We start from the raw sequence: 23,928 nt of genomic DNA, 5'->3' as shown, positions 1-23,928 counted from the left end.
ACATGAATTCGAGCCTTAATTAATCTTAAGGATATTTGGAAATCTATGTAGCTTCTTCAACATTCAATTATTTGGATTTCACAAATATTCTCTTCACATACATTTACAAAAATATTTGAATCAAAGCCTCATAAAATTTGAAAAATTGCTTTGTCTAGATTTTAATTCGGACAGTTGTCGATAGTATCCTATTAGTTTTCGGAAGGTTTTGGTCATATTCGAATGATTTTTTTTCTACACAAACAAATTCTTCTAAATGGGTGTGAATATAGACTGAATACCAGTTTTCAACTACTCCTTGATAACTGTACCATCTTATTTGTGAGGAATATGTTTAAAATATAAGAATTTAGCAACTTCCTTTTTTTCTACTTTTTAGTCCTTTTTGAATAGAAAATGTACAAAAAAAATTTGATATAGCTTAAGTTAAAAATTTATAAAAACAAGAATACAAATAGTTAGAATTTCATTTGAGAGAGAATTCTTTCACACTCAGATTAGTGAATGGGAAATGTATATTAATATTATATGATTACAATTCAAATATTGGAATTTGAACTACAAGTTATTTACAATCAAACTCTATAACTTGTTGATACTTTAACTATAACTCAAACTCTTCTTGATCGATTGGAGATAAGATCAATCAAGGTAATAGCTAGTTGTTATGGTGGATTTGATTTTGAATTCGAATTCAGAGACTTATGCTTTACACTCCCCTGCAAGGTCATTGGTTGAGAACAGATAGTGAGCTTGGACTTTAAAATTTTGAATAATGGAGTAGATAAGCCTTTGGTGAGAATGTCTGCGATTTTGTCTCTTGTTGGAACGAATTGGATTAAAAGATTTTTTGTGGCAACTTGTTTACGAACAAAATGTTAGTCAACGAGGTTTGGTTGGGGGGAAAGACCGGGGGCAGGGGGGGCCCCAATATAGGGGGGGGGCCCCCCGCACCCCCCCCCCCCCCCGGGGTCCCATTTTAAGGTAGATGTAAAAGCTATTCCGTCGGATCCGAAATCTTAGTCGAGATTTCAATCTCGACCGTTGAATTTCGACGGTCGAGATCGAAATTTCAACCGAAATCTCGGTCTAACCGTCCCAAATGCATGGCTTGACAATCCTACGCATTAAATGCGCAGGACCCAAACAATACCCCATCTAAAGACCTCAAACTCTACTACTAACATTAGATAATACTTTATTGATGATGTGAAATTCTGCCACTTGATACTTTAACTAATGTCATGTCCAAATCTTTGATGTCATCTTTTCCCACTCTCCAAGCAAGTCTCATTTGTTACTTCAAAATTTATGCATTCCTAATAGATGTCTTCCATAGAGAATTTTTGGAAATAGTGATAATGCCAAATTTAGTTTTGGTTTTGTGGCTTAAAAAGAAAAAAGAGAAGGTTTCTCATCTGGCTATAAATTGAGTTTTTTCTTCAAATCCAAAGTATATAGCTATAAAATAAGATTTCTACTTTCTACACCCTTCCATGAAATCCATATCCTTGCTCACTCAGCTCGCATCATTTTACATTATGAAAGAAGTTGTTCTGTCTCTTCTGTAAATGTTTTTGGAAAAAAAATTGATTATGTAAATGTATTCTGAGTACTCACTCTATCTTTTACTCAAAAAACATTGCTTTTGGAATAGCACTCTCTTTTAATTTAAATAAATTAATATAAATTCATGGCTTATATGCGAAAAAAATTAAATACACTTTAAAATTTTTTAATATGAGAAAAATCTTTCTTAATGGCATGAAATTCTGCCAGGTGAGAACTTGTTAAATCTTTTTAGTGAGAAGATTAAAACTCAAAATCTTGTTAAAAGAAAGATTGGAACATTGAAATCTTCTCGATCATTAGCATCATTTAAACGTTCTCGGTTGGCCAATCTCTACTCCATGTAAGTAGTGATGTAACTCCCTTCCTGACTTTGCATCTAACCAGGAACTCAACTACTCCATAAACTCCTGAGTTAAAAAACTATCTCTAATAAATCTTTTAGGAAACACTGAACCAGATCCATTGCTTAATTGAGTTATATACTAATTATACTATTAACATGATGTTACGAATAGAGCAATCAATCACCCACACAATCGAATAGAAAACAAAAAAAAAAATAAAAGGAGACACGGATTTTACCCTGGTTCACCTCAGTGCCAAGCTACATCCAACATTAGGTTTTTCACTATATTCAATATTCGACTACAAAAGAATATATATAAGCGCTTAAAAACCCTAGGCCACAGCCATTCATGGGTCTAAACCCAAACTGCAAAGAAACTCCGAGTCCCACAGAAATATGGACTCTCTACAGGCTATGGGGCACTGTCCCCACACCTCCACCCGGACAGCCTGTCCGGACTCCCACCTGCTCACTGGAGAGCGGGATCCTCATGTCTGTCGGCAACACAATGAGAAGTGTGAGTCATACTCAACACACACGAGAACACACTTTTCAATGATTTGAAATCCCACCATTTGATACTTTTAACTAATGTCCAAATTTTGTGGGCTTATCCTCAAAGTCATCTTCTCCGACTTGCAAGTCTCAATACATCTTTTTACTAAAATAGTGACAGTGCCAGCTTTAGTTTATTTGGTTTTGTGGCTGAAATGATGAGAGAGAATAAAGTCTGATCAGGCTAAGTTGTATTTTCTTCAAACCCAAACCCAAACCAAGTAGAAAAGTGCAACATAGAATTAAGAAGAAAATAAATTACAATTTTTCTTCTACTTTATACTAAAAAAAATGGTATGCACTTAAAAAATTTTCAATATGAGAAAAGGCTATCTTAATGGCATTTAATTCTGCCACATGAGAGCTTAGCTAATTTTGAATATTGTGGATATGTCATTAATGTATTGTTTTCAATGTCTTAACTTTTATGGCTGATTTGTTGGTAAGAAACAAATTTATTGAAAATTCAAGCTATTATAAATTTTCGCATTCAAATTACATAAATTTCCAACCAAAGAATTGGCACTCTCCCAAATTTTTGGTAGCTCAACCGAAAGGGCTACCTTATATAAGGAATCAGTCACACCATTAGGGTTTCTTGAAATAAAGTTGAAAGCAACGGATTTAAAAGAGTTGTTTAGCTGAATGATATTGAAAACACAGGTTCCGAACAGTAATCAAAACATGTCGAAACAATATGTTAAATCAATTTTTGAATTTGACCTCTACAATAAGTAACTTGGCATCGATTATAATAGTATGTACCAAACCTTCTCTCATTGTGAATGCTTCAACCGTAAGAGTTAAGTTGCAAATTGTGCCGCATGTATAGGACATGACAGGAGACCCATTTGACTTTTTCACCAAAATGTCAACTCCATTCTTTTTGGAATCTAACAACCATGTAGCCAAGGTTTAAAGTATCCCACGATACTAGCCGATACATATCCATATTTGACCCAACCGATACGATACATCTCGATACGTCCGTCTCTCCATTGAGTTACACTAAAATATACTAACCAGAGTGATACAATACTCGATATAGGACGATACGTCTCTTAAAATCACTTGATCGATACGATACTCGATACCGATATTTTAAACCTTACATGTAGCATCACAATTTCACTTGAACCAATTAAGAGGAGGGATTAATAGGTAAAAATGATTGAATGTCATATCCACACTTTGCTGCAAATCTATGTAATCTAAGGGGGTAAAAGAGGAAAGACATCCCAGGATTTTGACCCGCTACTCCGACCCGACTTATTTATTCGATCCATCTAAGATCCGAGTCGCCAACGAAGACAAAATATTGATTGAAGCACGTTGGCTTCTAGTTCTAGAAATGAGGATCCATGAATCTATCGCCGATACTTGACTCGTCTACCTATGAGTCATCACTCAATAACTAAATTCATAACCGCCACGTCTCGTGGCGGCGGCTGCCGACTCATGATGTGGGTCCCACTGTGATGATCTCGTTCTCTGGAACTGTTCTGGTCATCATAATAGTTGATGTTAGTTTAGGTCAAACCGAATCAGGTTAATTGAATGGGAACTCAACTCAATGAAGCGTCATCACTGATCTCCGCTCTCTGATTGCGGTAATACGAAATGACTATTATACCCTTCAGTAAATTGAAAAATCCTTTCATCTGCATGCTCTCCTTGACTCAATTGCTGCCACGTTGCCTTTCACGGAATTTTCCAAGAATTTCTGACCACGCAAAGGGAATCGTGCAAAGCTTTTTCAGAGAACGTTCTGGTGAAAAGGACTGGACTGGAGAGAGTCTCAGATGGACAAAGAGGAACTGGAGAGGTGGATTCGGAACCAAGTTATTCAGTTATTCTCATTTCTAGAAATTTAAGAGCATTCACATTAATCTCATTCAAAATAGATCCGTTGACCAAACGAGGCAAAAATGAAGCAAACTGTAGACTTGACTAAAAAAAATTCACAAGAAAACGAGAAAAACAAGGATGGAGGGAACCACTTTCTCTCATTCAAAAGCAAACAACGGTCATTTGATTTTTTTATTTATCAAATATAAAAATAAAAAAATAAAAAACTTTAAAGGAAATTCACATTTTTGTGTTGATCGGGATAGGTGGACAAGCGAATAAAATCAGAAGTCCTCCATCAAAACGGAGCTAAACCTTCTCTCGTTTTTGCTAGGGTTCTTGGAATTCTTCTCCAATGCTAGCTTTCGCTACTGCAACCATTTCTGGTTTGCTTTCTGTGTTTGATTCATTGCTGGTTGTTGAGTTAGTTCAATTTCTCATCAGCTTCTTCATTCCATTCTTCTAAAACTCCTTCCTACTGCAATTACTGTTGATTTGAAAAGCGAACAAGTCAATTTCTCCATTTTTGACGAAAATCTCCGTGTAGCCTTCGTGTTTCAATCGAGTATTATTGTCGTTCTTTATTCAAGATAGCCTGAAAGATTCAGAGTCTCTTCTCTCACTCCCATCAGTCAAGAAATCTTGCAATTTCTGTTCCTAATTTATAGATTTTGAAGCAGAAGATGATAAAGAGAGACAAAGGAAGCAGATTGATAGGAGAGATGGGGTTGAATAAAGAAGAGAAATCGAAACGGATATGGAGAGGGTTGAAAACCCTATTTGTCCTGGTAACTATGTTGATTTCTCTCATCATCTTCTCTGCTCCTGTCGTTCTTGTAATAGCAGATGCGCTTCTCCCTTCTGCAATTCTCTCCACTTCACTCCCTCTTTCATTTGGGGCTCTTTCTTCTTACCTTAAAAATTACGATTTCCGAACTTCTCTAATCGATATACCTCTCATTTCCATCGCCAGATCCGCAGTAATCATATGTAAGCTTCTGAACCAATCAAAACTTTTCCTTTGTTTGATTCAGAAAAAATAAAAACAAACATGAAACTGATCAGATTTTTTGTGTTTGATTGATTGTTCTGCAGGCTCTTATTATTTATGTGACGGACCAAGACTTTCTCGCGGTCCGTACTTTGGAGTTACAGCTTTGTCTTCGGTGATTTCTCTGGTTTTTGTTTTGTTTAAAGCTTCTTATGTCTTCGATGGATCACATGGAATCGATGAAGAAGGTTATCACAGAGTAATGGAGATGGCGTTGTTCATTTGTTCTCTCGCTTTAGGGCTCTGCCACACAGTCGTCGCTTACAAGACCAGTTGCAGAGAAAGACGAAAAATGCTTGTTTACAAAATTGACATTGAAGCGGTAAGTTGCTCATCTGTTTCCATATCTCTGCCTAAGGACATTTTTGGAATTAGATTCAATGCTTTACACACGGTGAAGAGATACCCCCACTTCACTCTTGGTGGTTGGATTGGATAGAAACTTTTAAAAATTTAAAATAGGTATGTAGTTATCAATATTTGGTGTGTGAAGGAAAACTTTCACCCATCTAGAAGAGTTATTTAAGCTGCTGACGTATGCCATGATTTTAATATTCAATTTCATTAATTTGTAAAACCGTGTTGCCGAAATTTCAATTTTAACCGTTGGCAGCACATATTGTGCATTAAATGTGCAACATTCAAGCCTGTCTCATGATTTTGTCAATAAAAATAATCGATTTTTTTTTAATTGTTTTGATTTTTCAATTTTGGGCTTGAATTCTTATATAGCTCTATGATCAATGCTTTACTTTAAATTAAGAATTGGAATCTTTTCAAGGTCAGAGACAAAACCCTATAGTTTATTTAAATTATAAATAAAATTATTCCCTAAAATGTAGTAATTATTTATATTAGATTGATCAGATTTAGCGGTTATACATGATAACCAAGTAGTCAGGTTTGACACATAAGATGAATGTGTTATTTTTTTAAATTTAAAACTTCAATACTGATAAGAACATCAGATTGGGATCACATGCGACATCATTGCTTAATAATGTTGGACATATTATTAAATGACTACAACATTATCAAGCAATGATTCGCATGTGATCCCAATCTGTCGACCGATTCTCAAGGGATTGACTCAGGTGATATAGATTAGCTATATAAAATAATATAAATCGGCCCGGGTTTTCATAGATTTCAGAATAACTGTATTTGCGGTTAGCAAGTTGCATGGGGTAGGGGTGTAGGGAGGTGGGGTCCACATTCTATCCCAGCCAGCCATGAGCCAACCCCTCCTAACGGCAATGGCCAGTTTTGCTCAGTGGAGCGAGAAGCATGAGTTCACATCTTGTGAACCTCATTGGATTTATCGAAATCATTCGGTGAAACGTGGTGGGGCCCAGTGAATTTCGGGCCCACTACCTGGAATGAGAGAAAGAGAAAAATATTCTGAGTAGGCAGGGACTAATTAGGCAATGACACGTGTCATAGTGGGTGGAGATTATTTGAAAAATCTGACGTGGGATCCATGAGTAATGAGTCATCATGTGGTGAAGGACCGATAAGAGAAGAATTAAGTTGTTATGTCTTTTCTACTTTATAGCAAATGCTGACATGGAAAAAGCTCGGTAGTGGGATTAGGTATGAATTTGGTAGATAGATACGAAAGTATTCTGTTGGTTCCTGGTTGCGGAAAGTCTAAAATGCCCCTTCTAGAGTCTCTCATCCAAACACTAGAACTTGTAAATTAGGTTTAGGGTTGTTTTCAAGTTTCAACAGAGTTTGATAAAAACACAGAAAGATGTTTGAAGTAGCCCGGCATGGATAATGCTGACATCAATGCTTAGATAAAAGCATGCATGGTTGGGCCCCATCCCCCAACTCTCTCTTTTTCCCAATTCAATAAATTATTAAATTAAAAAAAAAAAGAATTCCATAAAATAGAAATAAAAAATTGAAGATAAAGTTTTTTTCTCATTTTCACATTAGCGGACTTTTCCTGAGAACTCTTGAGAAAGAGATTTTTCATAGGAAAAAGTCACAATCCTTTTTCTTTTTAAAATGAATACTTCAATTGATATTAATAAATTCCACTTTTTTTCATGTCTTCTTTCTTAAATTACGTGGATCTTACATATTCTCTGTGCCATTATTGTTGTAGCATGAAACATCGAAATTGCTTGGGTCATATGTATGACCATCTAAGTCGAGATTTCATACCATTAGATCCAAAATCTATGTTGAAATTGAATCTAGACCATTGAATTTCAATGGTTAAGATCAAATTTTCGATCTTCGGTCTGGCTTGATTGTCATATGTATTACTTCCATTAATGGCTGTATAAGTTAGGAAATATTCAACAACAATTCAGAGAAGCAAAAGAATATATATACATTTTATATTGTTCAATAGAAATGATTCTTTCAACTTCAGTTCAGTATGACCCGGTAAGAGTTGTTTTTTTTTTAAATAGCCCTTCTTTGACCAAAACTAATTTTTCTGTATGACATAATCAGTGACGTTTATGTTGAAAATTCAAACTAGTGTTCTAGAATACAAAAAATAATAATAATAAATCTCACAAGTAAAACATAAGAAACGAGAACTAGAAGATAGAGAGAAAGTATTTAATTTATTATCAACTAGGAAAGTAGTTCTTGAAACAGAATATATTCAAAATTGGTAGAATTACGCATTAAAAAAATTGGATTCTCAAAGCATGACAGTTCTGATAATTAATTCTTACAGGTTTGCAAGAACGGATTCCCAGTGTACCAAAAGCTCCGTCAAGAGGAAATTGAACCAAAGATGCGGGTTGGGTTAGGGAAAGTGTCTCCCTAGCATCTCATCCATTCCTCAACATTGTCTTTCAGCTATAGTTGTGCAGGTTCTTATTCTAATAGAAATCAAGACTTGAAAGAACTGGATGGTAGATTCAAGAGACAAAGAAGTCCGGTCACCAGCCAGAGATGCAAGTTTACATATACCAATTTTCTCTTCTGTTTTTTTGTGTTTGAGTGTTGGAGGGTTGGGGGGTATATGTCAGGTTGAGTGTATATACAGTTAAGCAATCTCTCTGTGTAATTAGATATGTATAGAGAGTTCATGCCAAAAAATGCAAAGCAACTAGAACTGTTCCTTCACCTGATCATCCTCATCAATCAAAATCAACAAACTTTAGCCAAGGAATTTCTAACAATAGAAAAATAATCTCTGAATTTCATCTTTGATTGATTCATGAGTTCTGGACATTACACTTCATATGCTCCCTATTGCAACAGTAACAACATTCAGATGAAACAGATCTTAATCCGGGACCTCTACTTCATGACCCTTGTTCTCAATTCTTCTACTTCACATAACTAGGCCTCCATTGACTCCATACACAGATTTCCCTCAACTTCTAAGAGTTCAATGAAGATTTCAATGAAGATTTAACATCTTCTGTACTGACAGTGTCTTTTCCCCATATGCTCATAATTGTAACTGTTGTGCCAATTTGCACAGAACCGGTGCTCAATCTCAAGCTAGTGGGCGGACCAGGCTGTTACCAACCGGCATGCAGTGTTCAAGATAATTGAGGTCTTCAATCCTCCTCTAGGGGTGTCAATAAAACTCTGTTGACTCAGTTTGGGCCAAACCCGTCCTGAGCGTTGCTCGATTTCAGCCTGATTTTTTCAACGTGAAGGGTGAGCTTGGATTAAAAGATAATGAGCCTTGACAGGGTCGGGTTCAGCCCTCGGGCCAACCCGACCCAACCCAGCCCAGCTCAGCCAGACCCTATGTTACCCTATGTTAGTTAAGTTTAATTAAATTTATAGCTAAAAGTTATCTAATGCCACAAATAGCATATGAATGTAGTGTCCCTTGGTAAAATACATAATTTGCAGACAGAATTCATCGGTTTGATTCTACATGGTGGCAATAGTATCATTTATTTTGTTTCCCACTAAAATTTAGTGTCAGGGTCAGGGCAGGCTGGGTTGGGTCGGGGTCGTGCCCTGTCAAGGCTTGGTTAAGGTTGAAGATTTTCAAACCCTGACAAGGTTGGGTTGAACTTGGGTTTCAATTTAAGGCTCTAGGGTAGGGTTTGGGTTCAAGGCTTATGCTCCAACCAAAGATCAGGAACACCCGAGAACCCAGACTTAAGCTCCAACCAGGCACATGAAGCCTTGGAGGTCAACTAGCTCAGGAAAATTGGGGACCGTGAACCCATTTGCAAGCCTTGTGCTTCAAATAGATGAAAAAGGGATTGGACTAACATATAGAACTCGAACTCAGAACTCCTAATCACATTGAAATTCTTCGAGTATAAAATGCCTTTTTTTTTTTTTTTGTTGAACTGGTGAATATTTTCCTTGGAAGGTGTACCTCAATATATCTGAAGGGTGTGAAAACTCTATTGCAAGTATAGACTATTGGCGACAGCTTAGTACTTCCTCTTTGACCCTGTACAACACCTTCACCAAATAGACTCCGGTGATCCCACTCCACCCCTTTTTGTCAATCATGTTTGTCTTCAGCGGAAATAATTGCAGACAACAAGCCTTTCTCAGAAGAAGCATACAAGTCAAGCCCCAGATGACCCGCCACCTTACCAGTCAGCCACAAGATCCACACCAATTATGTGAACCCCAGTGGCTATATAAGAAGTAAACGTGTATCCCTGCATACCTAACAAAAACGCTTGTTCCTGAATCTCCAACAACTCCGTATGCAATTACACTATTTCCAACGGAACTTTTTCAAAAGGGAATTTTGAGCTGCATATGCTAAAGAAGACATGAAATGCATTGGCAATTAGAACAAATTAATTCATTCTACGAGAATACAGTCAACTTGGGTAAAACACCAGTCACGGAGATTTACATTCAAAACAGACATTGTACAGGGGATAAATACATGACTGATTAATTAAGTAGACCAAGAAGATGATAGAACAGAAATATGGTTACAATCACAACTAGCTGATAACAATCGTTGCAGCAGCGTAGATTTTCAATCATTGCGGATTCCACCCATGAATGTCTGTGGATCTGGGCAATTTCCAGTAAACTGCGCCTGAGAGAAGTCAAAACCTGGGTTCTGCAAGCAAACAATATAGTCAGCAGAAGTTTAAGGGGCAGAACAAGGACAAAAGTAACTTGTGAAGAAACAAACCAACAAAGGGATCCAGGACTGAGGGACACAGACATCAACATAATGCATCACTCGCTGAACGGAACAACACAATGGCAGGACAAACTGATGTACAAATGCTTCACTTTGAAGAATGCTAAAGTATTGTAATGGAAATCTGAGAAAACCCTTTCCTCAACGTTCTCTTTTCCCCAACATTAACCATAGTTATCAAGGTGCCACCTAATTTCACCCAGGCATCCAAGCCTTTTTTTCCCTGCTGGATCGGGGGGGGGGGGTAGGGGTTGATACAGATCTGGAAATTGCTTTAAGAAGAATTGGCAGGAATCATATGGAAATTTGGGGAAATTCAGAGAGAGAGAGAGAGTTAGGAAATTGTGGAAATCATTCTTCATTCCCTGCAACTGTATTGCCCTTCTAACATTTACTAGTCTAAGATTAGTGACCATACCAACCCAAACATGCCCTTACAATTACTCCTGTAAGTGACCATACTAACCCATCCTTTACTTACAACTACCCCGTCTCATAGACCACCTACCTTCTAACCCGGATCGTAACATTGCCAACCCCTCATTAGAATCCTGTACTCATGATTCAGATGCAACAACCCGCTGAAGATGAACTGGTCAAATGCAGCAGGACCATCACATGCCCCTTGCCAACCTTCACTTCCAGGCGACATCCACAAGGAAAGCTTGCTGGAAGAGTTCTCCACACAGGCCCAAGTGTCATAGTGTATAAGAAAAAATATGACCCAATAAGAAACACTCTGTGTTGACACTCCCATTCCCAAATACTGAAGACGTGTTGAGATCTTTAGCAAAGCCCACCGTGAAGTTATTGGGCCAAATAATAGCAATCTTGACTTCAAAGACTTGAACATTCTTCTCTGAGGTTTGTCCAAGAGCCCTATTATGATCCAACATGCAACCTCAACAACTTCAGTTGTAGCAACACCACCATTCAGAAGAGGGCATCCAGCAGCAACCAACTCCATTTTAGTTCCAATCAAGGCCTCTGTAACAAAAGCCATCTGCCGAGCCCGCAACCTGACCCCAACTTTGCCTTCTTCACAGCTGCTATCAAAGGCTGCACAAGTAAGGACCTCTTCCGGCAAGGGTCGAAACCAATCTGTCAACTCAAACTCAACCTCTTGGTGCACATCCAACAGTGACAGCCACCCTTCAATACCCATTGCGGTTATCATCAGTTTAAGATTGTTTGTGTATAAGGTGGGTTGGATGGTAATTCCGAGGAAAACGCATTTGGCACCTTTGAAGCTCAAGAGACCATCACCTTCAAGCTGTTTGTTCAGTGGTTGAGAGTCACTCTTTTCATAGAATTCTGATTTGAAGGAAAAGAACTCTTCAGTGAAGTCTGGTTCCGATACTGTTAATCGAGGTGTGGGTTTATCTGGAAACTCATGACATGTTAAAAATTTGTGCTCAGTCCCCATGACATCTGCCAGTTGAGCAGTCACTGCAAAGGCAAATGGGAACAAGTCCTGTTGGGTCAACTAATCGTAAGCAACAGCAGTACCGAAATAAGAACTCATTGTTAACTCTTCACACTCCCAAAGGACATCTGTAACAATATGATGCGAACTTTCAGCATGAGCATTGGGGCCCAACACCAAAAGCACCTTAATGTACACGCACTGCTAGCTGTGAGGATGGTGTAATATACAGAGATCCTTATACACATGGTGTAGTCCATCCCATTCTTACTGTGCTTGACACTTTTCTTAAGTCTCAGGGGCAACACCAGAATGTGCACAATTGCCACAAGGAACAGGACAATTCCAATATCCCAGAAAACTATAAAGGGCGTAACAAGATCACTAATTCCCAGACATAACCACTGGCGGGAGTTAAACTGCCTACCTCAATAAAATTTCCTTGCGGAAAGAAACCCATCAACAAGATTTGGCTCTTGGGAAGGATTTGAGTGTTACGCTATTCATGTTGTCCTCATTTAAAGAAGCAGGACTGTTATGGGACCTGTTTGCGGAAGGCTTGAGTTGAGTCTCATGGTCCATTTGCACCTGCGCTTGCTGCTGTGGAGTAGTTACATTGTTATGATGGTGCTGTGAATCAGGTCCGCTACCCTTTTTCCGGATCCGTAGCCTACGGGTTTCTTGGATGATATCAGAAATTCGATTCTCAACAACAGTCAGACCTTCTTCCAAAGATTTCCAATTGTATCACCAAGGAAATTAAGGGAAGAGTTACGTGCAATGAATCTTTTCTGAATTTAGGATTCTCCAACTTGTGCTCACTCTCAGTTTGAAAATAATTGGAACTAGGCTTGCAGTCTAACTGCCTATGGCGAGAAGCCACTCCACGAGACCTCCACTATCGCCACCTCTCGCAGCTCCGTTTCGTGCGGCTGCAAAACTCTACTCAAAACGATGGAGGAAGAAGAAGATAGAATCATGTATTTCCAAGAATGGCCCCGTTGATAAGGTATAGTAAATGGATCATTTAATATCTGGGCCTCTGCTTGCATGGGCACCAGCTCACTGGCTGGGCTGGGCCTAGAATTAATACCCTTATATGGCCCCTGCATGGAACTAGACTCTGTAGTCTATAAAATGAGTGAGTGGGCCGTCATTTCTTTGAATTAATCGGGCATTTTAAAGTCCACTTCCTCGTAGTAATTTCCAGTGTTCAGCTTCTTGGGCCCATTTACTTGTTTTAATTAACCAAGCAAATTCAACTGATCGGCCCAAGTTCATTGGTCCAGCCACCAAACAGTCCAAACAGGATGACAAGTTTGCCGCCGCCGCCGCCTCCTCTTCCGAAGAGGCCAATGTCCACCCCATCCTCACTGCGATTCTCACCTTTGGCCATGAAGGTCTCACCGGCGGTGGCGTCGTCCACCGCCTTCTAAGGCTGTGACGCATCACCTGAGTGATGCCTTTCCTACCAAATCTGACAATCCCAGTGACTGAATGACGCTTTAATCAGCAAACATTCCTCATAAACCCCCAATCCTAACACACCAATTTTGATCTTATCACAGTGAGATTGTCGCAATAGGTGTCAGCATTCCCTAGAACAACCATTCCGGTGACTCCTCGACCAGCTTTGGAAACCTCTTGCAGCCAGTTTTCCAATTGCATCTTTCCGTTTTCAAACACCATCACTCAATCCACCATGACCATACCCCTCACTAACTTCAGAGGGTTTAGCTTTAGACTGCCCAACATTCCGCGCCGGCAACTTAATCTCAAACCCCACCATTGCTTCACTACTTAGATCAACACTGCTCAAACCACCTTGTACCCAATCCAAATTAAGGCAGAGATCAAGGGTCTTGTCCTTGGATAGCTTCACTCCCAGTGCCGGCAATTCTTCCATTATGGCCGCCCGAGCAACATCGTCGGTGGTGATACAGAATATGGGTATGAACTACCTAAGGGGGCAATACCCCTTTGTGCAAGGTATTGATCAAGCCACTTCTCCACCGATGATATGAGAGCACGAAGTTCATTCATCGTAGCCCTCTATGCCGTCACTGTTGCCTACGGATCACAAAGTTGCTTCCCTTGATTTGCAGAGGTAATGCTCAGTTGCCTTATACTTTCCTTCATCCAACGCAATTGCAATTCGCTGTCCATTCAGATCTGGCAGGTCGGACCAATGTTACAAATCCGCAAATCTGGAAATTGGTTCAAGAAGAATTGGCGGGAAGCAAATGGGAATTTGGGAAAATTCAGAGAGAGAGAGAGAGAGAGAGAAAGAGTTAGAAATTTGTGGAAATCATTTTTCATTCCTTGCAACTGTATTGCCCTCTAACATTTATATTAGTGACCATACTAACTAAAACATGCCCTTACAATTACCCCCTCTCATAGGCCACCCTACCTTCTAACCCGGATTGTAACAAAGGGTCATTGCTATCAAACCAGGTTTGACATTTATAATGCCAAATATCATTTCAGTGAATATTTTCATATTCATTAAACTTTTGATATTTTATTCATAAATAAGCAAATATCTCCCATTTGAGTCCAATAAAAACACATTAATTGAAGGGGGGAAAAAGAGAAAATGAAGAAGAAAAAGAAAAGGCAATTCCCTCCCTTCCATACCCCACTCCCCCAAAAAATATCACGAACAAATAACACTTAGGACAGAGGCTCTCGAAATTGTTCTAAAGCAATTAGATTCAGTTTCTGACCAGGTTGGTGTTCTGACATTTGAAATCAAGAGGTGGCTCTACATTCAGATTTACCATCCTCTCTAGTTACAAAGAGAAGGAAGGGGCTCCAAAGCCTTATTTCAAGCTGATAAGCCCCTAATAACCCACGTCTACCAAAGGAAGAATAAGAAGAGAAGCAGGGGATCAGCAGCAGCAAAGAGCAGGGAGACAGACCTATCAGCAGGGGACAAGGGGCATGTAACTATTGGGCAGCACCTATAACTGAAAACATGCAGAGGAGCTTACAGGTGGCAGCAAAAGATTGGTGGGCAGAGGAAGTTTGTTAGAGAGGAGGAATAAGAGAAGGCAGGAAGAGCTTGTTAGGGGGGGGGGGGAGAGGAAAAATAGCAAGCGGTGCTTGTGGGGGAGGGAAGATCTCTCGGGGGAGCTCTGGGTGTGGAGCGGTTCTTGTTATCAGGGGAGTGAAGTAGTTCTTGTTTGAAGGGGAAGAAAAACAGAGGAGTTGCAAGCAGAGCTTGCGGGGGAGAGGGAAACCTCTCAGTCTGTAGATATCAATAGATGTTGTGTTTATTTTTTATTTGGGAGAGTTGAAGATTGGGCCGCTTGGGGATTGAGTATGGATTGAGGCTGGTAACATGTATTGGGTGTGATTCTATAGTTCAGTTATTGTCTTTTAATTCCAAGAACTGCATCTCTTCTATAGATATCTGATTTGTATCTGTTGATGAAGTTTATCAAGTTTACTGAATGAACTAAGTTTCATTTATTGCTGTCTTTATTGATTTTGCTGTGATGAATGAATATAGCCATTACTGTTATTAAGCTTTTGCGTAGGACTTTGGGAAGGCATAAGAGGGTCCTACTATCACAAGCTAGAAACAGCAAATGATACTAAATAATGTGAGGAAAGTGGGAGGATAACACTTTGGTTGCCTAATCGCTTGGGCTTCTCTCCACATTAACAGAACATTTTAAAATTTTAAATAATGAACCTTCTTCCCTCGTGTCTCCCTTCCCAGTTCCCAAACATCTTCCAGACAAAGCAAGGAAACAAGCAAAACAAACTCAAGGACCATACAGTGTTTATAATCATGTATTCTGAGAAACATGATTGGTTGAATTATTAAGAAGATTTCAGCTAGTAGAAGACCCATATTCCAAAATTTCATAAAATATCCCGCCTTATGCCAAAATGTATTAGTAAGACTACAATTCACCATCCAGACAGATAAGATTCTGGATAAATTGTGGCTGAAATATTGCATTTGTCTGGCTATCTACCTTTAGAAACATATAAAAAATGTATGTTGCATCCAAAATTATCAACATGACTTGCAGTAGATGAACTTCTGCACAAATAGAAGGCAAAGGAGCACCAATATGACTGTGGAGGATTCTTAAATGCCTAAATCAAGCTTCTTTATAGCTTGAAACTATGCATCAGAATAGTCAGGATAGTCTGCAAAGAGGGCAAACTGGTTCCCAAGGCTTCCAAACAAGCAGAGTCTGTGAGGCAATTTTCCTACGCAGCCTTAGGGCAGCAATTTTTGCTGAGAGGCTGTTTCGACACCTTGTCCTCAGGCTATAACTTTGGTCCACTGAACATTCTGCCAAGCCCCCCCCCCCCCCCAAAAAAAAAAAAAACCATATATTGAACCAAACCGAGTTAATGCAACCAAATAAATTCCATTCGGTTTCCTCTTTTTCTTTTTTTTTTTTTTTTGGGGGGGGGGTAAATGAGGTGTGCAGGCAAGATAACGTGCACCTTGACTAATCCTCAGAGGAGAGTATATATATTTAGGGGAAAGGCCCCGACCCCAAGGAGATTCAAACTCTTTCGACTTCTTGCGTACGAGGTGTTGGACTTTGCCAACTAAGCCAACCCCTTGGGGCTCACAAAAATAGAAATGATTGACATAACTTTCCTGAAGTTCATGGTGGGGTATCTACATCTACCACTCCAACAACTGAGGAGACTTTTGCTAATCTTCTTGTGTCAAACTAAGGGATTATGGAGGCCAACATCAATAGTAATGAACCTAACATTAATGATGGCATATGATTAGCATTTATAGTGGGTAAAGTGAGTGTAAATGGTAATGCAATCCCTAAAAGATAACCTCATAGGCACTTTACGGTATATATTCTCTTGTAGGTTGATGGCAATGTCAAATGTAGCTGAATATGGGTCATGAATATTTATCTAACTCTTCAAAGAACAATTCTTATGCCCATTAGGAATGGCATTCACATGCATCAACCATCTTGCTGCATTGACCTAATGATCTTCATGTCACTACAAAAATAAACTTTCAAGGACAAAAACATCCTTGCAACAACGCCACAACCTTGTCCCAACTAAATAGGGTCAACTATACCAATCCTTACTCTCCAAGTAGATATATTTGAAGTCATACCAAAACATGATACAAGGCCTCAGTTATGTGGGTCTTTCATCACCTTCGCATAAGATTATTTTAAACCTACCCCTAGCTTTATTATTTTCTTCAATTTGAATCAAATCACTCTTCATACAGGAGCATCCAAGAGATACTTTTGAAACATGACCATCCCACCTCAAACAAATTCCTTGCAGCTTATCATGTATCGAAGCTGCTACGAACTCGTATCTAATATTGCAATTTCTTACTTTATCCCTCAGTTTTGCCACACGTACATTTCAAATCCTTACGTAGTTTTGAGTTTTTCTCATGGCGCCCACTTAAGTGAGGCCTACATTCTTGACTGCCCACTTAAGTGGGAAAATTTCCAAGCTGCCCACTTTTCACTTTTTTTAAAATTCCAAGTTACCCACTATTAAGTTTCCAAGCTTTGACCATTAGTTTTTCAAATTTAAGTGGTCAAATGACCAAAATATCCATCTATTTGTCAAATCACTAAAATGCCCTCTCACTCACTCAAGAAACCCAACCCCTATACCTCGCCGAAAACCCCACCACCCTTCCCCTGCTAGCGACAACTGGGGGCGCCCCCCCCCCCCCCCCCCCCCGAAAACCCCAGGGCGGCAGAGGCCCCGGCCAAACATCCCCGACTAGGGGGCCCGGGATTACTCCGGCCCGCCCCCATCCCGCCCACCCGATCTTGGCCCCGATCTTGGCCTTGATTTGTGGTGATCTAGCCCTGGCCCCATTTGTGGCCCCATCTTGGCCCCTCCGATTTGAGCAAGACTGGACCCCCACCCACAGGAGAGGAATAATTGTAATACATATGGGTGGATACTGACACGGCAAATTTTAGAAACATGATCATGTTTTGTAGAAAATTAATAAAAATAAATTATAACCCATTACCAATGTAATAAGCATCTATTTGATTTGGCCTGATCCGACTTTAATTTTGGCTCAATCTTAATATTAATTTGACGATGATCATGTACACGATAGATTTTTACCCCGATCTTCATAGTAACATGATATGAATCTTGATTTTGATATTTAGTCACTTTGATCATATTAGACTAATAATTCACTTTTATATTATTTTCGGTAATTTTTATTTTTCCAACAAAGTCATTTTTAGTTCAATAAAATCTTGATTTTGTTTTTTGACTAAGGCGAGATAATATATTATAAATAATAAAACTATTACAAAGGAATTAATATCTAACAAACCGACCCCAACTCTCATCATGAATATCTAACAAATCCGTGATATTTCAAAAAATTTATTAAAAACATATAGCTATGTTTGTAACTAAACATCATTTTCTTTAACATGAAAAAATACTTTTTTTTAATACTAAATTATCGCGATTTACTTGTTAACAAGGTTTTGAATATGAATTTTTTGTATTGAATAAAGATATCAATTTATTGAACAGTGGAATGAAAACATACCACCACGGCAAGTTCTGACTTTGAAGATAAAATTTTCATTTATCGATTTCTTTTGAATTATGAATCTCGATGTTTCTAAGTTTACAAAAGAGTTTGTGTGACATTCTCTATAATTTACGACTTTCAAATATGCCTAAATTTAATTACAATTCTCTCTCTACTTATTCTATTTCATGAATAATTTTAACCTGTCGGAGAAAAACCAAAGGAAAAAAAAGAGAGAAACGAGGAAAGACAAATTGGAAATATGGAATGAAGTTTGACCATTGTCTTAGAAGTTAGAAATTAATTGAGAATGAGATAAATTTTTCTTTTTCCTTTCGAGCTTACATATAATAACCATAATTTTCATCGAATAGCAAATAAAAACCCTGAAAGGATTTTCTATTCTCTAAAATCTAAATGGGTATAAATAGTTAAATACATATTGAATATAAGTTTTGGATTATTTGTTGACATCTTACTATTATTTCGAATGAGTTTGGAATTTAAGAATTTAATTACTTTAATATGTATTTTAATTACTACCTATCTTACATTTGATATTTACGACCAAAGATATGGCCAATTAAAGCTAGGGACAAGGCAATTTGGGCCAATGGCCAATCCACGGGGGACGGGGCCAGGGCCACAGGCCAATCGGGGCCAATAATCGGGGCCAATCGGGCGAGCAATTAGGGACGGGACGGGGCCAATCGGGGCCAATTAGGGCAGGGGGAGGGCCAATCGGGGGAGGGATAGGGACAGGCCAATCGGGGCCGGGATAGGCCAAGGGGGGCAACGGGCAAAGACAGGCCAATTGGGCGGGGACGGCAATTGGGATAATAAAACAACAAGGCAAGGAGGGGGGGGGGGAAGGAAAAAAAGGGGGGGGGTTCTCCGCAGCGACAACCACCTCTCCCCTTCCATTTCAGCTTATCCATTTTTTATGGCAAAAATGGGAGCTCAAACTGTTGAAACTTGAAATACGAACGTTCAACAAAATCGCCAGTAGACCAGAAGATTTATGGTCGATAGATTCTCAGCGACCTGGTACGATCCTGATCAGTGATGGCGCTTCCTTTCGGGAAGCTCACTATCATTGTCGGCACAGGTTATTCTTCGCTTCTCTATTTCTCAATGTCATGTGTCCCACCGTATAGTTTGAACATTCACAATCGCACATCTACTTATGCACTATTAGATGGTTCACATTGAAGTGGACAAAGTTGACCATAGATGAACTAGATTGAACAAAAACCTGGTCAAACCAAAAGGCGACCCCGTGAGTCATTAGTCAGACCAAGTTTGACCCCGTGAGTAATTGACTTCCACATAATTGGGTGAAGATCCCGATTCTCATAAAAGACTAACCTACTAGAGTCCGAATTAGACTACACTATAAAAGCACAAGGGATACGTTACTAATACTATGAGGGAAGGTAATAGAGTTCCCGGTGGACTCCTCCATTGCACAAATAAGGTAATATTTTAGGCCTATAAATACTCAGGCCTTGGGGAGAAGAAGGTAAGGATTCTTGAGTTACTTCTCTGAAAGCCACGAGTTAGTTTGAGCTTTCTTATTCCTAAAGCCTTGCTTCTTGCTAACTTGATCATCGGAGGCGTTACTCGACCAACACGGTTGAGCACATTTTGCAGGTTCGCTTGTTCGTGCAGTCGAAGCAGGATATTTGCAGCAACACACACGACACCCCTTTTGAAAAAATAAGGAGAAGAAAATTGAAGGCAAGTAAAAATTAGCCGACTTGTCTTTGCCTTTTATTTTTATGAATCTTCAAGATCATATCAAGGACAAAGTCCAGAGATAATAGCTTCAAGCTTGTAAGCTTGTTTCCAAACCTTTCCACAGAAGAATAAAAGACAGGGGAGGGGTCCAACTTAGCTTCGAGCTTCTTTAGCCAACTTGTACTGTCTTTTCTCTATCTTTTGTGGTGGTTGCCTATAGTGATGGGGTTTCTAGCGAGGTATAGGAAGAAGATGGGTGAAACTCACCTAGAGGTTGGGTCACTTGAGTGAGTGAGAGGGCATTTTAGTAATTTGACAAACAGAGAGGTATTTTGGTCAATTGACCCCTTAAATTTGAAAAACTAACGATCAAAGCTTGGAAACTTAACCCTGGGTAACTTGAAATTTAAAATGAAAAGTGGGCAGTTTGGAATTTTTCCCACTTAAGTGGGCAGTCAAGAATTTAGGCCCAACTTAAGTAAGCACCATGAAAAAAACTCTTCAGTTTTTTTATATTTTCCTTCTTGTGTGCCCAAAGTTCTACACCAAACGTTGTAGCTGGTGGCATGATAGTCCTATACAAGTTTCCTTAACCTTTAAAAGAATGCACAAATTGCATAGCACTCCAATCGCACCTCTCCATTTCACCCATCTTATTTAATTCTCTAACCAACATCATCTTCTCCATTACCTTCTTTATTTATAATCGAACGTAGATACCTAACATAGTCACATTAAGGATTCTCTCGCTCATTAATATTCCCCACCTCATTAACCGTCCTCATGTAGCTAAAGTAGTAACAAATCATATAACTTTGTTTGTTCTATTTATCTTAAAACCTTTTGAATATGAGTTGGATCTCCATCACTCCAACTTCAAGTTGATTCATGCATTTGTTCCATCCATAAAAATGATACAATTAGTGAAAACATATTTTCAGGGAACCTCATCTTATATGTCTCTATTCAAATAATCTGTAGTAAGCACAAACAAATAAGGGCTTAAGGTTGGTACTTGATGTAACACCGAAGCACATGAAGCCTCTCCACCTTGACCCCTCGCAGTTCATACATTAATCAGCAAACCATCATCATTCATATATTTGATGATGTCCAAATTTTTATTTGAAATCTGTTTCTTCTCTGGCACATGCTAGACTAAGATCATGAATATTGGGTCTGTCCTGCCAGATTTTCAGCATTACAGAACCCACCCCCTAACTGAAACAAAACTATAATTATAATGCATGTAAAAGGAAGTTAGCTGCATAAAACAGCAAAAATCTGCCATCAACAAAGCGACAAACCACTCAATATTACTTCAACTTCATCCCATCATACTTCAAACCCTCAGCGACAAAAAATACAGATCTGAGACATGAAACTATCACAATGCGAGGATCTCTCTTTCAACTCCAAAAAACTTTTCACTCCAAAGCATCACCCTGAGTGGTTGGAAATGCAATAAAGTACTCATTTTCAGCCTATCCTATACCAGTAATACTTGCCAGCATCGATATTCGAGTTTATTTTTAGTCTATCATGTTTCATTAATGTTGATTATACTTAGAAAGAAACTTCAAGGTTCGGGAGGAGATTGTTTGGAGATTAAAAAAACTAGAATGCCTGGAAAGAAATGCACATGGAGGTTTTAGGCATAAGACAAATCCATTACAAACAAATGTACCAAAAATATGGATGTTTTATCTAATATCTTGATACCATGCTTCAACTCTACCTATAAGAGTTTGAGTATTCCTTCTTCCTACAATTTTCCGTGTGCAAAAAATGCAATGGCATTTCTAAGATGTGTTTAGTGCATATTAAAGACCACATCAGCAGCATATCATCCATGTAGCAATAAATATCTATGGGGTGAGGAAAACTGATGAAGAATGGATAGGCAAGCATAAGTAAGAGCAACAACCAAAGCATTAATTACAGTACAGACTATAGAGAGAACCTCTTCTTGGAATCTCTGGAGCATAAGGCGCTTCTGCTCAAGATCAGCCGCAAAAGGATCAAGCTGGCCTTGGCCCATGATAGGTGAAGACCAAGTGTGTCCTTTATCTCTCTTCTGCAGAGTTAAGTGCATTATACCATCCTCTGATCACATGAATCACATCATACAAAATAAGTAAGAAAAACAACAGTTGGTACAAAAGGAAATTGATAAAACTTGACAATGCATCAATATGGGATAACATTATGGGCATACTTGCTTAGCACAGAAAGCAAAAGAAAGTAAGAAACAAATACCCAGAGTCCAGAATGATGAATCAGTCTTCACAGGGCTGGTAAGGTCATGCTGAAAAAACAAGAAATACAGAGAAAATCAACCCATAGTTCTCCATCGGACATAAAAAAATAACTATAGAAGATGTTATTTTTACTACCCACGTTAAGATAAGGTGGGTTTCCTTTGATACCAACTTCAATGTGCTGAGACTGTATCTTACAGCAGAATAGCTTTGTAGGAACATTAGGCGGTAGCGTGATATACATGTTCACCTCCTCTAGTGTTTGATCCCATTCAAAGACTTTCTGACCTGAATTACACGAGTAAAGGAGACAAGACCACCCAGAAATGAAGTAAATGGTAGAGGATTTTAGACGATCCAACAAAAATAAATCTAGCAAAAAGGAATCATAGAGTTTAAAAGTGAAACCCTAGAATCCAAAAGTATCCAGTTGGTTCAGATCAGAAAAGAAAAAAACCCATGATAAAAATAAACTTCCCAGATACTTGATTACATACACTAGAGAAAAAGAGAAGTGGCTAACCTCCATGGATGAAACTGTGACGCTTCTCTGGTGCTAACTTCTCTGCCATATAAGTATTTGATTTTATTTCTCCGCTGGCTATGGAGAGCTTCTGATTTCGACTTGGAAGTTGGAACCCTCTCGTCTCAAACTCCTCCCTGTGCAAATTGAATACCAAAGGGAAGTTTCGAGGCCTTCAATATCGGAATTCGACGCTCACGAAATAAGAGATGGGTAACAGTAACACGCCACCCCGAGGCCGGACGGTCCGCCCTTCGGTTAGACCGGGCAAAATTTTTTTTTTTTTTGTATTAGTGCTTTTTTTGTTAATACTGAAAATGAAATACCGTCTGCAAGGATTGTGTAATTAATATGTAAGTTCAAAACATAATTAATCAACTATATCAAAGATAAAAGTTCTATACCATCAAAAAGATAGATTAGCCATCTCATTCCTCATAAATAGTTAACTAGGTTAGGGTTGGGTGCAGTTTGCATTTATTAACCCTAGTTTACCCTCAGAGTTCGAAAAACCAACTCAAATCATATTATAACTTACCCAAACTCTTGGGTGGGTTGGGCTTTAAGAGAATGAAAGATATGAATTATGCTCTTCTTCTAAAATAGGGTTGGAGACTGCTAAATGAGCCCAACTCTCTTTGGGTTGCCTCTCTTAAGGCCAATACTTCCCTAGATCCAGCATTTTCAACCCAAAAGTAAGGAAAAAGAATGACCCTTGGAAGAGCCTATGTAGCATTATACCAAATTTAGAATCTATGGTGCAAAGAAAAATTGGCAATGGGGGGAAATATATCCAATTGGTATGACCCTTGGTTCCAAATGCAAAACTATGGCCAAAAGCTACAAGGTGGCAGATGCATGGGTGTCGGACTCAACGGTCAGATGGCACAATACAATTAGATGAACAGGGAGTATTTCGCACATCTCA

General features: G+C 38.8%; 2 protein-coding genes across 3 annotated transcripts; one reads left to right on the top strand and one right to left on the bottom strand.

The window, feature by feature from the left end:
• Positions 1-4,592: 4,592 nt before the first annotated feature.
• Positions 4,593-8,468, top strand: LOC149008241 (uncharacterized). Of its 2 annotated transcripts, XM_089166879.1 has the most exons (3): positions 4,593-5,311; positions 5,417-5,694; positions 8,074-8,468. In XM_089166879.1, exons 1-3 carry the CDS (start codon positions 5,005-5,007, stop codon positions 8,164-8,166), a joined length of 678 nt encoding a protein of 225 aa, XP_089023005.1. In that variant the 5' UTR covers positions 4,593-5,004; the 3' UTR covers positions 8,167-8,468. The 2 variants fall into 2 exon arrangements, with proteins under 2 accessions (XP_089023005.1, XP_089023004.1); XM_089166878.1 differs by lacking the exon at positions 8,074-8,468 and having other exon boundaries at positions 5,417-8,065.
• A 1,622-nt stretch (positions 8,469-10,090) lies between these two features.
• Positions 10,091-23,187, bottom strand: LOC149008240 (HSP20-like chaperones superfamily protein). The gene is made up of 5 exons (XM_089165801.1): positions 23,001-23,187; positions 22,617-22,765; positions 22,476-22,524; positions 22,180-22,322; positions 10,091-10,410 (listed from the first exon to the last, which is right to left on the bottom strand). Exons 1-5 carry the CDS (start codon positions 23,047-23,049, stop codon positions 10,324-10,326), a joined length of 477 nt encoding a protein of 158 aa, XP_089021927.1. The 5' UTR covers positions 23,050-23,187; the 3' UTR covers positions 10,091-10,323.
• Positions 23,188-23,928: the final 741 nt, after the last annotated feature.

The sequence above is a fragment of the Hakea prostrata genome, chromosome 8, assembly GCF_041222555.1.
Source record: "Hakea prostrata isolate BN-2017 chromosome 8, UWA_Hpros_2, whole genome shotgun sequence".
NCBI classification, from domain to species: domain Eukaryota; kingdom Viridiplantae; phylum Streptophyta; class Magnoliopsida; order Proteales; family Proteaceae; genus Hakea; species Hakea prostrata.
The sequence above is the reverse complement of the archived record's forward strand: the minus strand, read 5'-3'. Positions and strand labels throughout refer to the sequence as shown.

Excerpts from the sequence above, each read along its gene's own strand:
- LOC149008241 (XM_089166878.1), top strand. The coding sequence starts at position 5,005 with ATGATAAAGAGAGACAAAGGAAGCAGATTGATAGGAGAGATGGGGTTG. Across the intron at positions 5,312-5,416 it reads CAGATCCGCAGTAATCATAT|GCTCTTATTATTTATGTGAC; the intron begins GTAAGCTTCTGA and ends ATTGTTCTGCAG.
- LOC149008240 (XM_089165801.1), bottom strand. The coding sequence starts at position 23,049 with ATGGCAGAGAAGTTAGCACCAGAGAAGCGTCACAGTTTCATCCATGGA. Across the intron at positions 22,525-22,616 it reads GAAACCCACCTTATCTTAAC|CATGACCTTACCAGCCCTGT; the intron begins GTGGGTAGTAAA and ends TTGTTTTTTCAG. Across the intron at positions 10,411-22,179 it reads TCCAGAGATTCCAAGAAGAG|AACCCAGGTTTTGACTTCTC; the intron begins GTTCTCTCTATA and ends GTTTGCTTGCAG.